General features: G+C 51.6%; 7 protein-coding genes across 7 annotated transcripts; 5 read left to right on the top strand and 2 right to left on the bottom strand.

Moving 5' to 3' along the window:
• Positions 1-342: 342 nt before the first annotated feature.
• ATEG_07936 (uncharacterized protein) lies at positions 343-2060 on the top strand (the record flags this gene model as incomplete). The annotated part of the gene is made up of 2 exons (XM_001216557.1): positions 343-860; positions 917-2060. 2 exons carry the CDS (start codon positions 343-345, stop codon positions 2058-2060), a joined length of 1662 nt encoding a protein of 553 aa, XP_001216557.1.
• A 1901-nt stretch (positions 2061-3961) lies between these two features.
• ATEG_07937 (putative tannase) lies at positions 3962-5746 on the top strand (the record flags this gene model as incomplete). Its single annotated transcript, XM_001216558.1, has 1 exon — positions 3962-5746. One exon carries the CDS (start codon positions 3962-3964, stop codon positions 5744-5746), a length of 1785 nt encoding a protein of 594 aa, XP_001216558.1.
• A 522-nt stretch (positions 5747-6268) lies between these two features.
• Positions 6269-6585, top strand: ATEG_07938 (FKBP-type peptidyl-prolyl cis-trans isomerase; the record flags this gene model as incomplete). The annotated part of the gene is made up of 2 exons (XM_001216559.1): positions 6269-6405; positions 6474-6585. The coding sequence occupies 2 exons, from the start codon at positions 6269-6271 to the stop codon at positions 6583-6585; spliced, it is 249 nt and encodes an 82-aa protein (XP_001216559.1).
• Positions 6586-8197: 1612 nt separating this feature from the next.
• ATEG_07939 (alpha-L-arabinofuranosidase B) lies at positions 8198-9718 on the top strand (the record flags this gene model as incomplete). The annotated part of the gene is made up of 1 exon (XM_001216560.1): positions 8198-9718. The coding sequence occupies one exon, from the start codon at positions 8198-8200 to the stop codon at positions 9716-9718; it is 1521 nt and encodes a 506-aa protein (XP_001216560.1).
• A 741-nt stretch (positions 9719-10459) lies between these two features.
• On the bottom strand, positions 10460-12060 carry ATEG_07940 (uncharacterized protein; the record flags this gene model as incomplete). Its single annotated transcript, XM_001216561.1, has 3 exons — positions 10460-10466; positions 10690-11863; positions 12045-12060. 3 exons carry the CDS (start codon positions 12058-12060, stop codon positions 10460-10462), a joined length of 1197 nt encoding a protein of 398 aa, XP_001216561.1.
• A 979-nt stretch (positions 12061-13039) lies between these two features.
• Positions 13040-14616, top strand: ATEG_07941 (flavin monoamine oxidase family protein; the record flags this gene model as incomplete). The annotated part of the gene is made up of 2 exons (XM_001216562.1): positions 13040-13241; positions 13295-14616. 2 exons carry the CDS (start codon positions 13040-13042, stop codon positions 14614-14616), a joined length of 1524 nt encoding a protein of 507 aa, XP_001216562.1.
• Positions 14617-14855: 239 nt separating this feature from the next.
• ATEG_07942 (bestrophin family protein) lies at positions 14856-16682 on the bottom strand (the record flags this gene model as incomplete). Its single annotated transcript, XM_001216563.1, has 6 exons — positions 14856-15223; positions 15283-15456; positions 15511-15860; positions 15912-16037; positions 16108-16244; positions 16482-16682. 6 exons carry the CDS (start codon positions 16680-16682, stop codon positions 14856-14858), a joined length of 1356 nt encoding a protein of 451 aa, XP_001216563.1.
• Positions 16683-17454: the final 772 nt, after the last annotated feature.

Here is a 17454-nt window from a genome sequence, read left to right on the forward strand (position 1 = left end):
TTCCATCGACTCTCTGCGGGGAGAATCTGGGGAATAAAGGGTCGAAATCCACCACTCACAACCCTCCAAACCCGCACTCTTTTGGAGGTCGTCAGATCCGCTTGCTCAACTTGGGAGTTGGACGACGTGGATAATTAACCGGCGTGACTAGTAGAGTAGACATGATGGAACAAAGCGAATCGAGCCAATTCAAGGGCATCGATAGGATTTAAAGGGGTTCGATCCCTTGCAGTGTGAACTACACGCCCCTTGATCCCTCGGCAACTATTGAAGGCCCCAATCTATTCATTGTCTATCTCCGTTTGCTCCCAACTGTGATATTGAGATTGGTGCTGGCCAAATATGGCAGAGAAACACCCCGAGGATCATGTTTCTGCAACTCATAGCGAACATGCCCACATGGACATAGGGTCTGCAGCCGGCAATGCCGCATGGGACAAAACAATCCAGGAGGCAAAGGCCGCTAATGAGTCAGAGCATGCCATGACGGTACGCCAGGCCTTGCGGTCATACCCCTGGGCTGTGATGTGGTCTATCATAATTTCAATGTCAATCATTATGGAAGGCTATGATACCAACTTGATCGGCAACTTTTACGGATACCCTGCGTTCCAACGTCAATTTGGCCGGTACTATTCTGAACACCATGGCTATCAAGTCCCACAATCATGGCAGTCCGCACTTGGGGCTGGTAGCAATGCCGGCAGCATTATTGGAGCCTTCCTCAACGGATACCTTATCAAGCATTTTGGGTTCAGAAAGGTATTCATGGCGGGGTTGTTGTCGATGTGTGCGTTTATCTTTGTCTCTTTCTTTGGAAAGACGGTGGGGATTCAAGTTGCTGGCCAGGTCCTCTGTGGGTGAGTGAGGCAGTGACACGGCCATTCCAATAAAAACTAACAGACTCAATGGACAGAATACCATGGGGCATGTTTGCGACTATCGGGCCAGCCTATTCCTCCGAACTGTTGCCGATGACGCTGCGCTCGTACTTGACGGCCTATACAAATATGTGTTTTGCAATCGGTCAGTTCATTAGCGCCGGGGTACTGCAAAGTCTTCTCAATCGCCCCGACGAGTGGTCTTACCGGATCCCATACGCAGTCCAATGGGTTTGGCCCGTGCCTCTATTAGCCATCGCATTCTTCATGCCAGAATCTCCCTGGTGGCAGGTGCGCCACAAACGTTATGACGAAGCTGATAAGACCCTACAACGGCTGCTGGCGAAGCAGTACAAGCACACCTCTCGACAGATGGTTGCTATGATGATCCACACAGACCAAATAGAGTCGGAGATTGAGGCCGGAACTTCATATTGGGACTGCTTCAAGGGGAGCAATCTCCGACGTACTGAAATTGCATGCGTGGCATTTGCCGGCCAGGTCCTGGCTGGCAGCCAGTTTGCTTATTCTGGGACGTACTTCTTTGAACAGGCAGGAATGAGCCCTACTAATGCATACAAACTTGGACTGGGAGGCACAGCCATTGCCTTCATCGGGACCGTCCTCTCATGGTTCTTAATGAAGGGTTTTGGGCGCAGGTCCATGTACCTCACCGGCATGGGGCTGATGGCTGTCTATCTCATTCTCATCGGGTTCTTGACGTTGGTGAAGAATAACAATAATGTGGTCTGGGCCCAGTCCGCATTATGTATTCTCTGGCTGTTCACATTCTCCCTCACTGTTGGTCCGATGGGTTGGTCCATCGCCCCGGAAGTCTCGTCCACGCGACTACGTTCAAAGACGATCTGTCTCGCGCGGAACACCTATTACATCGCCATTGTGGTGGCCAACAGTATTGAGCCGTACATGATGAACCCTGCCGCTTGGAACTGGAGCGGCAAGACTGGGTTCTTTTGGTTTTCATTTGCTTTTCTAACGTTTGTATGGGGGGTTTTCCGTTTGACTGAGACGAAAGGTCGGACTTTCGAGGAACTCGACATCATGTTTGCCGCCGGGGTCCCGACGCGGAAATTCCAGGCGTACCATGTGGATGCGTATGCGGAGAACCTGAATATTCGAGATCGTGCAGTGGAGAGGCCGGCGGATGAGAAGGTGTGATGCTTGGAGCGAGGGGAGTTGTACCTGCAGTGACTTAACAACCTTTGCGACTAAATCGCGCTTACTGTCTACTATCATTGTAAGACCTAAAGTGCGCAACAGTCTGCATTTTTAGAGAGTACATGGAGCATACAGAAAGATATAAGGGCCGGCCGAAGACACATATTCCAATATCCCCCTTAAAGTTCGTTTCATGGAGCTGCTAGCAACCCCCATACAGACCAAATAGTCCAAGCCGCCCTCCAAGCGACGACGTACCAAAACGGTCGGATGGTATACTCGTCAGTCCGGATAGCACTCCACGAATACAGCGTGGCGAGAGTGGCATTATGCAGGGCGAAACATGCTCCCACTACCCTTCCGACCTTGGAATGGCGGATGTGGTGGTTTCTCAGGAACCAGCCGTTCAGCAAGAAAGGGAGGGATGAGACGCCCGCCACTCGCATCCAGAAGCGTGTCAATGGATGGGCGAGCTCTGTGCGGTTAGGAATGACGATTGGCGACACGAACAAAAATGCGAACGCATCGAAGCCTTGAACGGCCAGCGCTGAGCCGTACATGAGACGGATGGACAAGGGTTGAGGCCGGTCCTATGAAATTGGCATGTGCCTAAAAAATACCATAGAGGGCATACGCTTACCATAATAGGTTCAACGCAACACTGTCTGAACACAAGAAGAGTGAATAATGCTGTGAATACAGAGGAGCCCCAGAACACTCCGTGGCAAGACTCGGAGATTACGAGTCATGCGGATAAGAGATCATCCTGCAAGCTTCACGTGGTTCTCGGGGATCGGAATGTATGCTCGTGTTGGCGGTGGCTGAGCAGTAGTCGGATACGATCTTAGTGAACAAGCTGACGTTGCCCTTTATTCATGAAGAAACTTGGTTGGGTATAAGGCCATTCTTCTTTCAATGCTGAATCCTAGCAAATAGTCTTGTCCACCAGACTCCTATGCTAGACCCCACTATTATCTCCGACTGTAATCTGATGCCCCGAGGACCACCAATAACAAATTGATATTGGAAAAGCGGGACGACAACAGTATTATTAGCTGTTCTATGTCCGAGGTCCACACGGCCACGTATATTGGAGACCATTTTAGGATGTATACTCCGAGAAGACTATGTAACCCGTTGCTACTTCAGTGCACAGATCGACTAGCATTCGAGGAAGCACAGACATCCATGAACCAGGGGCCTGCATGTAACTCGCATACAAGTGGTCGAGTCCCAATGGTTATCCCTAATGGCTGATAGGATCGAGATCAAAATGTAGGGTGAAAAGTGACCTCGGGGATAAGCCGTGCAAAGGGGGTCCGTGGACCTCGCTAGATATAAAGCGATAATAGAGCAGGCCGATCTTTTCAGGAGGAGGCACGGTGACAATATAGGTGATTCAGTGGCCAAACAGGCTATTGATGCATGTGCCGCTGAGGGCCAGTCCTCTCCACGCCGTCAATGCCGAATGTCTGTTTGTACGTCCCGTCCGCCCCTAGGTAGAAGCCTAACGAGTAGCTAGCTCTATCCATTGAGAAGCCTAGACCGAGTAATGGCAATATCACTGAAACAACATGCAACCCCCACGGCAAATGGATATAAACTATTTTAGCCTCAGCACTGTACCCATATGGGGCATTGTCCGAGGTCACCGTAGGGGGTACGTAACTGCCGATGATGGACGGTTTTGGATACCAGCTTGTAGGCTCCACAAGGAGACCATTATCTAGCGAGATCGGAGGTAGTGTTGTTTTATATACCATCCGTGGATACCACAGAACTTCGTGGGTCAACTGGTTCTCTGAGTTTCTCATTTCGTTCTTCAGGCTTCCATTCATTGTACCCATTTTGCTATCAACATTCATTCCACTCATTGGTCTCGCCCTTTGAAACCTTTCGGTATGCGTCCATCAGCCTGTGCTGCTATTGCAGGCTTGGCGATGACAGCCACCGCCACGTCGCTCGTGGACCTGTGCACTGTCTCGCATGTCCAGGCTGCCATTCCTGCCAATGGAACCTTACTCGGAATCAACCTGATTCCTTCTTCAGTAACAGCCAGTCCTGTCTACAACGCAACCGTCGGCGGTGGCATGGGTTCTACCACCTCGAGCTCCGCAGCTACCTACGACTACTGCAACGTGACCGTCGCCTACACTCATACTGGCAAAGGAGACGAGGTTGTCGTCAAGTATGCCTTCCCCAGCCCGTCCGACTTCAAGAGCCGTTTCTATGTGGCCGGTGGCGGAGGCTTCTCGCTGTCGAGCGACGCCACAGGAGGTCTGAGCTATGGTGCTGCGGGGGGAGCTACTGATGCTGGCTACGATGCCTTCTCTAACAGCTATGATGAGGTTGTTTTGTACGGCAACGGGTCCATCAACTGGGATGCCACCTATATGTTTGGGTACCAGGCCCTTGGAGAGATGACCAAGATCGGAAAGCCACTGGCTAGAGGATTTTACGGCCTCTCGGGTGACACCAAGATCTACACCTACTATGAGGGATGTTCCGACGGCGGCCGTGAGGGCATGAGCCAGGTCCAGCGATGGGGCGAGGAGTACGACGGTGCGATTACCGGTGCCCCGGCCTTCCGGTTTGGTCAGCAGCAGGTTCATCACGTGTATCCCTCTGCTGTGGAGAAGACTCACGACTACTACCCACCCCCATGTGAGCTGGACAAGATCGTGAATGCGACAATTGCTGCCTGTGACCCTCTCGATGGCCGCACGGATGGCGTCGTGTCACGGACTGATCTGTGCAAGCTGAACTTCAACCTGTCCTCCATCATCGGCGAGCCATACTACTGTGCCGAACAGAATTATACATCCCTTGGCTTTGGCTTCAGCAAGCGCGGATTGAACAAGCGCCAGGCACCGGGGAGCTCCACCAGCTATCAGCCGGAGCAGAATGGGACTGTCTCTGCGGAAGGCGTGGCTGTCGCCCAGGCAATCTACGACGGACTGCACAACTCCAAGGGCCAGCGTGCATACCTGTCCTGGCAGATTGCCTCGGAGCTGAGTGATGCAACCACCGACTACAACTCCGACACGGATTCCTGGGAGCTCAGTATTCCCTCTACTGGTGGCGAGTATGTCACTAAGTTTGTACAGCTGCTGGACATCGACAACCTTTCCAACCTGGACAACGTTACCTACGACACCCTCGTCGACTGGATGAACATCGGGATGGTACGATACATGGACAGCTTGCAAACCACCCTTCCGGATTTGACAACTTTCCAATCATCTGGTGGAAAGCTACTGCATTACCATGGTGAATCGGATCCCAGCATTCCCGCTGCCTCGTCAGTGCATTACTGGCAGTCTGTTCGTTCCGTCATGTACCCCAAACTCACCCCGGCGGAGAGTCTCAAGCAGATGGATGATTGGTACCAATTCTATCTCATCCCCGGTGCCGCCCACTGCGGTACCAATGATCTGCAGCCCGGACCTTGGCCCGAAAGCAACATGGAGATCATGATCAACTGGGTCGAGAATGGCGTCAAGCCCAGTCGTCTCAATGCCACTGTTTCTTCTGGTACGTACGCTGGTGAGACCCAGATGCTTTGCCAGTGGCCGACTCGTCCCCTCTGGCATGGAAACAGTTCCAGCTTCGATTGTGTTCATGACAAGGAGTCCATTGATAGCTGGACCTACTCTTTCCCTGCCTTTAAGGTTCCCGTGTACTAAGTTTGTACCACTATTGTTTTTTGGGGCCCCGGGGGAGAACCTCATCTATGGGTTGTTTCCCCTCTATAGTGTTGACTGATAATATCTATGTTGTACCGAAAATACGCTGGGGGTGAATACTTCCATCACTTGTCAATACTCTGTTTCTCTTCTACTCCATGCAATGAATGACTTGGAACTCCCCATATACGGTTAGAATATGCGATAGAACTGTTCTCATCTCACCCTACCAATAGATCAACAGAGTGGTGCGATGCTTACATCTACCCACTCCATTGCTTCCACCAACCGCCAGACGGGGCTGACTGCGCGATCAAATCGTCAAGATTATATCTACTATATTTAGTTAAATTTAATAGCCTTGGTGGTTGAAAAGTCTGGGGAAGCAGATGCTTTGGTGGAAAGGGGTAGTTGAATGCATTAGTTATCCTATGTTTGGTTATGTAATCTATGCACAGCCAAGTTTTCGCCCAGCAACAATCATCACCATCTCCCCTTGAGCATCAACCGGTGCAAGTCAAGATGGGCCTGATTGATTTTCTCAAGGAGATTATCCGCCCTGGCAATGGGGTGGATTATCCCAAACCGGGCGACAGTGTCACAGTGCACTACCACGGATATCTTTACGACCCAACACGATCGTGGAATCGAGGATATCGGTAAGTGGATGTTACGGAGTTCTTTTATCGCAACAGCGTCCACTACTAACGACTATTCCATGTGTCAGATTCGACAGCAGCATAAAAAGAGGATACCCATTCACCTTTCAAGTGGGCGTGGGACAAGTCATCAAAGGCGAGTCCATGAAGACCATCAGTCTCATTTCGGCTTTTTACTGACGCAGACACAGGATGGGATGTCGGTATCCTGGGAATGAGCTTGGGCGAAAAGGCCCTTCTCACATTTGGCCCGTAAGATTTTATTCTTCTCCACCATTACTGCAAGGCACTCTGACCATTGAAATTATAGCCATTATGGGTATGGGGCCAAGGGGGCGCCTCCCTTCATCCCTGGCAATTCCACCCTTGTTTTGTAAGTTCTCTACCCGTTGACCTCAGTGCATGCTTTGATACTCATTTCATTGCAGCAACGTTGAACTTTTGGCCATCAATGGTCGGACGCTGCAAGCTAGTTAGTGTGATTTGGCATTGGAGGTCATTTAACATGCGCCAAACGAGACATCCCCTGGCTGCTATGCTGTGTGTACGATAGTAGGGTGCCTACCTAGGTGGTAATCAATGCTTTATCAATACCATTTATATGGTGTGTGTAACCGAGAAACAATTACAGGTACTACGTAGGGAATAAAGGGAATTTCGCTTGTCTTGCAGGCATCAGCGGCTATACATGATGCGGGAGCAAAATATATATCTTCAATGGAGTCCACGGTTCAAGTGTCAGTGCAGACACTATACCACCGGATTCAAATATATCATTCCATCACCAATCTATGCTACTAGTCAGAATGAATCCGGATTGGCAGTCTCACCTCCCCGATAGTGCTCTGCATAATGCCTCGATCTACTCCGGAGGCCACTATGCTCTATCTGCCGCTTTCTCCGGGGCCCCGCACCCCTGAGGATGTTCATCGGACTCTTGTGCGCTCGGAGCCCGCGTAAATAGTCTTGAATAGTCTCCACTAGTGGACTACTCCGGCGCCACAATCCTACGCTGGCCCGGGCTTGTTTACGTTCAGTACAATGATAGGCACTCTATTCTTCCACAGTCCACTGCTGCCGACGCTTAATTATCTCCTGCCGAGTACAGAGGGGAAAAATCCCGGCGGCACATCCATTTACTTCGCCCTAGAAGGGTCGATTGGTTTCTGCATCTTGAGTCCTCATATACCCATGTTACCTGCCACCCTGCGGGGTGTCTCGGAGATGGCCTCCTAACCCCTGTCAATGAGGACTGTCTCTCCGCAGTCTTGTCCGGAGAGGCCCTTGTGACCCATGTGAAGCCCCTCACCGGCATCAGAGGTGGAAGAAAAATTCCGTGTAAATGAGATTAGACAGTAAACAGTATACGAACTGAACAGTCGACTGGGCTAGTGTAGCCGACTCCGAGATCTATGCAGAAATTCCAGTCCGAGGTAACTCCATCCGCCCAGACCCAATACTTGCATGGGATCATAAAGCTTTACGAAGCTTTCCTGAACACTAGTATCTATTTCTCCACTTCCGAGACAGTCTGACCGCGTCTTTTAGTACAATACGCACTCAACAATATAAATCCACTTATTAATTGGAGGAAAATCCACCCCACTTGAGTAGAGTGTGGCATTGTTGACCTAGCAAGCGGACATCGTGAGAAGCGGGTCAAATCATATAAAAAGATGGCATTCTTCAGGCCCGATAGTGCACACAGTCAGTCATCAAGTGTGCCTGTTGTGCAAGTGGCCGCTCAAACACCTCGTGCCTTTTAGACTGCCCCCAGTCCAAGTGATCAAACATGTTGTTACCACGAGGGTTCAACCGTGCTGTCGTAACGGCTTTGGGTGTTGTTGGCACGGGCACTCTTGTTGCTGCTGGTCCCTGCGATATCTACTCCTCTGGTGGGACGCCCTGCGTCGCCGCCCACAGCACCACTCGTGCTCTGTACAGCGCCTATACGGGCCCCCTCTACCAAGTGAAGCGCGGCTCCGATGGTGCCACAACCAATATTGCACCGCTTTCTGCTGGTGGCGTCGCGAATGCGGCTGCTCAGGACTCGTTCTGTGCCGGCACGACCTGCCTCATTACAATCATTTACGACCAGTCCGGCCGCGGTAATCATCTCACCCAGGCTCCCCCCGGCGGTTTCAAAGGCCCGGAAGCCAACGGTTATGACAACCTGGCCAGCGCCATTGGCGCACCCGTCACGCTAAACGGCCAGAAGGCGTACGGCGTCTTCATCTCTCCTGGCACTGGCTATCGCAACAACGCGGCCAGTGGTACGGCCACAGGTGACGCGCCAGAGGGTATGTACGCGGTCCTGGACGGCACCCATTACAACGGTGGTTGCTGCTTCGACTATGGAAATGCCGAAACCAGCAGCACGGACACGGGCAACGGCCACATGGAGGCCATCTACTTCGGTGACAATACCGTTTGGGGCTCAGGTTCTGGCAGTGGCCCTTGGATCATGGCGGATCTCGAGAACGGCCTGTTCTCGGGCTCCAGCACTAAAAACAACGCTGGAGACCCGTCCGTCTCCTATCGCTTCCTCACTGCCATCGTCAAGGGCAAGCCAAACCAGTGGGCTATCCGTGGTGCGAACGCGGCGTCTGGCTCACTATCGACATACTACAATGGTGCGCGCCCAAACGCATCTGGCTACAACCCCATGAGCAAGGAGGGTGCCATCATCCTTGGTATTGGTGGCGATAATAGTATCGGCGCTCAGGGCACATTCTATGAGGGCGTGATGACTTCCGGCTATCCGTCGGATGCAACCGAAAACTCGGTCCAGGCCAACATTGTCGCTGCGAAATACGCCGTTGCGCCGCTGACCAGCGGCCCGTCGCTGACTGTGGGCTCCTCGATCTCGCTGCGAGCGACCACATCCTGCTGCACCACGCGTTATCTCGCTCACAACGGCTCGACGGTCAACACACAGGTTGTTTCGTCCTCTAGCAGCACCGCGCTCAAGCAACAGGCCAGCTGGACCGTTCGTGCCGGCCTCGCCAACAGCGCCTGCTTTTCGTTTGAATCCAAAGACACCCCCGGCAGCTTTATCCGGCACTATGACTTCGTGCTGCAGCTGAGCGCCAACGACGGCACGAAACAATTTTACGAAGACGCGACGTTTTGCCCGCAGTCCGGTCTCAATGGCCAGGGGAGCTCCATTCGATCATGGAACTATCCGACCCGCTATTTCCGCCATTACAACAATGTGCTTTATGCGGCAAGCAATGGTGGGGTTCACACATTTGATGCGACTGGGTCTTTTAACGATGACGTGAGCTGGGTGGTTAGCACCAGTTTCGCTTGAAAGCGAAGCGCTGGCTGGGAAAGAGCTCTCTCTATCTGTGCTGGTCTTCCTGGATGATGTTGTTTAGGGACCTAGATGGTGGTTGACTAGGATAGGGCAGATCACGGTGAAGTTCTAGCTGTAAATAGCTGTTGGCAGTAGAAAGGAATTATCACGATGGCAACCCTTGGCGATTGTTTTCTCCCAAGTAAAGGTGAATGCTATACTGCTCACAGCGCCCACCCTATCTTGCATCAGATCATTGGGAAGGACATGGTATTGTGCCACTGTATTCATTTCAAAGAAGCTCTCAGGCATAGTGTACCAGTAAATGACATAAAAAGGCTGCATCCTGGTGGCGCTCCCTCTGTAAGAATGTATAGCTGCCATGGTCTTACATCGTCTCTGGTGACAATAACCGAATCAACTGGTTTCTCGACTTGCCAATCCTTTCGTCCTCTGACGCAGGGCCTTCCTTGGCCTGCCCTGCTCTTTTCAGTGCCTCGTTCATAATTTCCCACTGACGATACCGACGGGGGCCCCACGGGTCAAGCTGGCTGATCTCCTCATCCTCTGCTCTGGTTCGCACTGACCAACCATGCTGCATATCACAGATCATAATGCTGCCTGTGTCAAGGTCGTAGGGCTTCGCATCGGGCATCGGTGGAAGTCCATTGGCAAACCGGATCCAACTGCGCGCCATTTGCTCCCCTTGGTGCCGCAAGAAATGATTCCGATGCGTAGGGAGGCGCCTCGCCAGTGTCATAAACTGGTACATGAGTTCGACAAAATGGTGGCCCGTCGTGTAGGAGAACATCGACCCAGGAAAAGGGTTCGGAAGACCAAACTGCCATCGGTAGATACGCTGTCGACCTGTCGCAGCCACTGCGATGGCGGTAGAGTGCGCTGGCTCGGAGAAAACCAGGTCCCCAAAGAAGACTATCGCCTGTTGCCAGAAGAAGCCTTCGTCCATCCCCTCGTGTATGTCGTACGCCCCTAGCAACCGAGGGGCGTGCTCCTCACCGAGAACGGCATAGACCTGAGCAATGAAGTCGCTAGGGTACATGTTCTTCAGCAGGGGCATGAACTGGTGTCCTTCACATGAGTCGTCTCCAATCATTATCTCATGGATCCAGGGGCAATTGGCTAGAATATTGCCCTGGGTGGTCCAGAAGGGCTGCTGCGGGAAGAACCCACTCTCTGGGCCAAGGAAAGGCGGCATCACCGTGGTATTGGTCTCTCGAATGAAGTCGATCAAGCGTGAGACTTCCACCTCACGGAGGGCCTTCAGCCGCTCTGCGCGCGTCGCTCCTTCGATTCCGAGATATGACAACAGACGGTGATAGTGTGCATCACACTCATCGAGTGTCCAGTTAGTGGTGACGTTCGCCGAGCCACTCTGGATGATGACTCGGCGGAACACAGGCACATCGGAACAGGCGTGCATAAAGAGCGAGGCGGCTCCTCCTGACTCGCCAAACGCCGTGATGTTCTCTGGATCGCCACCAAAGCCTGCGATATGTCTTTGGACCCAGAGGAAGCTGTTGCGCTGGTCTCGCAGCCCATAAATAAATGCAGGCTCCCCATTTTCCCTCGCCTCTTCGAGAAGGTCATAGCAGGTGATAAACCCCTGCCAGTTGAGCCGGTATCCAATCGACACAATCACAACATCATTGCCCTCCTGTGCAGCTAGTTCAGCCATCTTGGTCGTGTCATGGAGGGCGCTCACATGGCCTTTTCCTTCGACGAAGCCACCACCATGTACATAGACCAGCACTGGGATAAGCCCCTTGGGGTGCGATCCATTCCGTTCCAAGGCCTTCGCAGAGACAGAGATGGTCAGGTTGAGACAAGTCTGCTCATCGTATTTGATTTCCTCCTCCCCAGGGACAAAACCCCCAGTTGCACTGCCTCGTCCTGTTGGCTGGGGCACCTGCGGACACGCAGCGCTGTACTCAGTGAAGTCTCCCCGAGGCCGATTATCAAAGTCGTCAGGGATACGATCTAGTACTACACTTTGCCTGAAACGGCCCGGGATGGTGGCATAGGGGATGGAACGGAAATGAACCACAGGCTCGGTCACCGGCAGACCATCGGCGTGCTGTTGATCGACCAGGCGGCCAGTGATACTGCCGAGCTGTGGATGGCCAAGCGTGAAGGTGCGTACTGTCATGGCGGTGAATTTCTGGGATCGAGCCACTGGATACTTGTCGCTGGTAGGATGTCGGAGAAATACTTGGGCAAACCGACATTGGGAATCTCTTCTCATAATAAGAGCAAACCTAGAGTAAGGCTCCAGCCAACATCGTCATCCTCCAGTGTCAGAAATTAGTGCTGATGGACATACCCCCAATTAGGGACATTCCTTCGTCGCGTCGGGCACCTGTTACGGCCTAGCAAATGAACAATAGGTAAACAATAGGGCGGCTTTTCGGGCCGTCTGTCCCACCAAGCCCTCAGCGTTGCTCCCTTACTCTTATATAGAGAGCCTAGTACTTTCTTTACAGTTCCCTGCAGTGAAAGGTTGAATGAACCACTGGAATACGGAAGCTGTGAAATCTTTTTAGTCCGCTACTTTTGAAGAAGTTGGTGTGCTGACTTCCGATTATCTAACTGCCTTCGAATGGCACTGTTTCATACCAGACTTCAAAGACAAGGACACAGAGTTCCGTTTGACGACAATCTGGAGCTCGATACAATTTGGCACTCCCTATAGTATTCGCATGGAGGGAAAAAATGTAGGCATACCATATCAGAACGCCGCGCATGCATGGGCCACAGTAATGGGCTTCTTTGGAAGCTCTACTTAACACTATATTTGATTTGTATCTGATCCCTATACGCATATAGAGTCTGGATCGTCGGGAATGTATAATAAATGCTCATAATTTCACCAACAATTGCGGTAGACGGGCGAGTAGAGCGCTTTGAACGTCGCTTTAGGTGCTTTTAATAAAAACGAAGAAGTTGGAGTTGCCTTGGTAAAGTAAATGAATATTAGCCACAATATGGTCTGTCCAACTAGCCACGTATGCCGTAGACAATAGGTACATTGTTTAATAATATATTCCACCGCGGGGATTGGAACTCTTGGAAATATGCGGGATGATGCAACAATTGGATGAATAAGACAGGTTGTGCAGGATGAAGCTGGTGCGCGAATGTGCCTAATTAAGTAGTTTGGCCAACCCCTCCCCGTGGATGAACCGTGTGCGGGTGGTCAATCATCCCCGCCCTAAAGGCCAACTGCTTGGATATTTAGCAGTGAATGCCCTCGCGGAATAGACACTACTTGCAGTCTCGAAGTGTTTGATTATATATGCATTTTGTTATACGATCGCAATGTCCACGTACCAAGCCAAGCCCTCCAAAGATGGTCATGTCTATACCAAGCGAGATGGCCTGGTTGGGGGTCTTAACACCTATGCTGTCATTCAACCCGAGAGGAAAGTTCGCTCCGCAGACAAAGGTCATGTCTGGGATGTCATCATTATTGGTGCTGGCTACGCTGGCCTGGTTGCTGCCCGAGACCTTGTCAAAGTTGGTGAGTGATGGTCAGCATGGTGATTAAAGCGGGCTTAATCTGATATTTCTTAGGCAAGAAGACCTTGCTTATCGAAGCCCGTGATCGTATCGGTGGCCGAACCTGGAGTGCCGAAGTCGATGGAACAACATACGAAATGGGCGGTACGTGGGTTTCGCACGTTCACGGACGATTGTTTGCAGAAATGCAGCGATATGGCCTCCAGGACGAAGTGACTCTAACGCGGACCGACAATGGTGGATGCTCCTACTTCATGCTCGATACAGGCTCAGGATCGCGCAAGTTCAGCCTGGAAAAGGCCGCACAGATGTCAGCCAGAGCCTGGAGAATCTTTATCAACATTGACGGTAATGAGGGCCGGGATATCTGCCCTCTTCCGCACTCCTCCCTCGGCAACGTCCGCATCTCCTTTGACAAGGTCAAAGCCGTCGACCAGCTGTCATGCCGTGATCGCATCGAGCAAATCCGGCACCTCCTAACTGCCGATGAGCTTGCCTTGATCGAGTCTCTCGTGCCTCATTGCGGCGGGGGCTCTGTCGAGAATATTAGCTTCCTAGAGATGATTCGTGCGCAGGCTCTTCAGGGCTACAGCCCTGAGACTTTCGAAGATATCTGGACACTCTACAAGATTCGTGGGGGCCAGTCCACCCTTGCTCGCCGGATCTTTGACGATGCTGTGAAACATGGTCTGCAGTACACATTCAAAACGCCCGTCAAGTCGATCGTGGAGAAAGATGGGATTGTTTCCATCACCACAGCCGATGACGAGCTCTACCGTGCTCGGCGTGTCATCAATACTATCCCCATCGCTGTCCTTCCCACAATCTCGTTTGACCCACCCCTCTCCCCTCTTCGCCGGGAGGCACTCGAGATTAACCAGGTTTGCTACCTCACCAAGATCCACGCGGAGGTTGAAGGTGACCTTCGTGGCCTCCGCGGATGCACCTGGCCCGGTGACTTTCTTTACATTTACGGTGATGGTTTCTGCGCTGGCGGCAAGTCAACCCGCATTACCTCATTTGCCGGCGACAATCGCGGCATCCTCGACCCCCTCAAAGAGCCAGAGCGGCTGGAGCTGACCTTGCAACGATTCCACCCCATGAGTATAAAGAAGGTCATATTCCATGACTGGGTCAGTGACCCTTACGCCAAAGCCGGTGCTGCATGGTATCCAGCTGGGTTTCTCACCAAGTACCTTGCGGAGCTACAGAAACGTCACGGGAATGTCCTTATGGCTAGCGCTGACTGGGCTCGCGGATGGAGGTCATTCATTGAGGGTGCCATCGAGCAGGGTGCCCTTGCTGCCAACGTGGTGATGGATGAACTGGGTGTTCTCGGCGCGAATACTCCTCCGGGATCGTTCGAAAAGATCTAGCTACAACTTATCGCTGGCGGGCAGAATCTGGCAAGAAATGGCAGTGGAATGAGCAAGCGATAGCTGGGAGAAGAGTGGACAATAGTGGGATCCGAAAGAATAAGCATGTCTATTGGAGGATGCCACTCCGCGGTTTGAATTGTTATCCGCCATGGATGGACTTCCAACCCCGTGGTATTTATGACACCAGTCAATTGAAAGTCAAATCACATCTCCCGAAATAGACAATCTAGAAGTACCTAACAAACCCCCCTTGTCGCTGTGGACCAGCTCGTTGTCATAGACGGGGTATTGAATTCATCCCCCTCCATGGTAAACTTTCGGCTGGGACTCGCAACCACCTTGGTGTAAAGAGCGGCCTGAATGTCTTCTTTGGTCCGCTCCCTCCATACAGGAAAGCCATCCTGACTGAGCGGAAACAGGACAAGGTTCTCCTGGCGAACCATAAAGTCGTCTACATTTGGAGGCGGGGTGGCTGTGATGATATCGAGTTCTTTGGCAATCTGGCGGCAGTAAGTGGTAAGTGGGAGATCATTGACATCTTCGCCAAAGGGATTCTCTATTTCACTGCCAATAGCGAGCAGGCCAATAATAATATACGCGGCAACTATGGCCAGAATTGTTAGGATCACGCAGCAGCAGACGTCGATACCACCGCCAGCTTACCAGTGGAGGCAGGGATGGTGACCCAATGTAAGAAGCTGTATAGTTGAAAGGGAAGAAGCATGACATATATCCAGGCGATTTGGGATATGGCAATGCTATACGCCGCGGGTAGAGGGGTATCTAGCACTCGCTCCGTCCCAGTCAAGATCTCGGTCAGCGTAGATATCATCGTCACTATTCACCCTAATCAGTAGTAGCACCTTAGCGTCTCGTCATTCTGTAACCTACTGGCTTGACCTTGATATTGAGCGGGGGATAGTGTATCATTCTCCACGCATGAATGGATATAGGCTGACAAATGGTTAATGATCTCGAGCGGAAGATGTCCCAAAGGCTTCTTAGACCGTTTAACCAACTTCCGCGGGTTCGACTTGGCGAATGAAACTCCGAGATATTCTCCTACAGCCTTCCACCGTGTTTTTGCTGGTGGCTCCAACACTTCTCGGCTATGGGCCTGGTAGGCGAAGGTGTCCAGGTGGCCGATGAGGCCTGCCAAGTCCTCATAGGCGACATCGGGCTCAAAGCGTAGCTTGTGTTTTAGTGCAACTGCGAAGGCAAGGATAAGGTTGATGGCAGATCTATGACACATGTCTTAGCCATGAGAAGGGGATATGATGGTCAAAACATACAGTTTCCTTAGAAGATCCACCTTACCATGGTCTCCCTCCCGTTCGTTGATGTGCACCCATACGAGGCGGGCCAGATTCCGCGAGGTCTGCACGAGCTGGGCCCAGTACTTCCGCCCATCAGCCCATCTTTATCCATGTCAATCAGAGGAACTGCTCAACCGGCTGATTTTCCTAGGCATATTTGCAAGGGACCTACCTCTCGTACGCAGTTGAACCGCGGAATGATAATGACAAGCCCACCACGAAACCCAACACCGTAAGAAGGATATTATTGATACCAACTTTTGCGCCGGAGAAGACAGAATCCCAAATCAGTGTGAGTTCATCAAGTATCTATTGAGCCACTCACGGTTATGATAAAAGTGAGAGATGCAAGTAATCAGTGTTGCCCAAGCCCCAACAATGATCAACGGTAGAATCATTTGGGGCATGATACTCCCTTGGACTCGCATGACAATTGGCCATTTCGAATGCCTTGTCATATTACGTGGCCCGTGCTAAGTAGGATCACATCCCGTCAGTTGGAATTGACCTGGCTTATCTCTCGTGAACTTCCCAGGTTCCACATACGAAATACCGCTCCAGCTGACTCCTGTCCGGCCCGTGGAACTGTGACTCGCGTGAGTCCGCCAGATGCTCCTCGAAGGTTGGCCACCGCGAGAACCGGTCTATATCATCACCTTCCTTCCAGTCGGCGAGAGAGGAATTCGGGTCGTCCTTAATCTCGTGTTGCGATGCGTCAGATGGTCCAGGACAACTGCAGTCAGCCATGATCGATGCCAGTGCAATGAAAAAGATCCAATATAGTTAGGGACGCAGCTATGAAAGACACAAGTAGTGCCATATGGGTGAAATAGAAAGCCGTGGGGATAAAGAAGAGATGTTTGGCGACAAGAGAAAGCCGAATACAGTGTACGTCATTTGGCCAAGGCGAAGCTGTCACGGACCTGGACCTGCGCCAAAAGTTGCCATATCGGGCAACGGCTGCATCCCGGCAGCAGATCATAACCAGATCGCCCGGTCAACTGACTGGCATGATAACTCCGACAAATCTGACTGGGATACCCCGCATTATCTGCATTTACCAGTATCATATTGGCTTAGGATTGTGCTCACAAGAGAAGGTAATTATGCTGGCCCTGTGATAATATCCCTCTTGTCTGCGCGAGTCAGTGGGACAATCATTGCATAAGAATCCTCTTAACATTGCTTTATAAGACCAAATCGATTAAGATATATGGAAGCAACTCCAAGGAAAGTATTACAATGGGCTACAAGGAATTCGCTGCGCTCCAACATCAATAGACATCTAGCTCAACGATCCGATAGACCCATCGGTTGTCGTTATGGCGCTGTATAGGACCAGACTGCTGTGGTGAGTCGTCAATGAACCAAATATCTGTGAGATCCAGAGTGTTGGATGGTTATATTTGATGTAGTTCTTCTAAGGGCGGGCGTCCGGAGGAGTCACAAGTCAGTGAACCTGCTGAGACGCTAAGGTCTTTTACAGGTGTATTCTAAGGAGGAAGAACAGAAATAAGAT

The sequence above is a fragment of the Aspergillus terreus genome, genomic scaffold (genome assembly GCF_000149615.1).
Source record: "Aspergillus terreus NIH2624 scaffold_11 genomic scaffold, whole genome shotgun sequence".
Classification (NCBI taxonomy): Eukaryota; Fungi; Ascomycota; class Eurotiomycetes; order Eurotiales; family Aspergillaceae; genus Aspergillus; species Aspergillus terreus.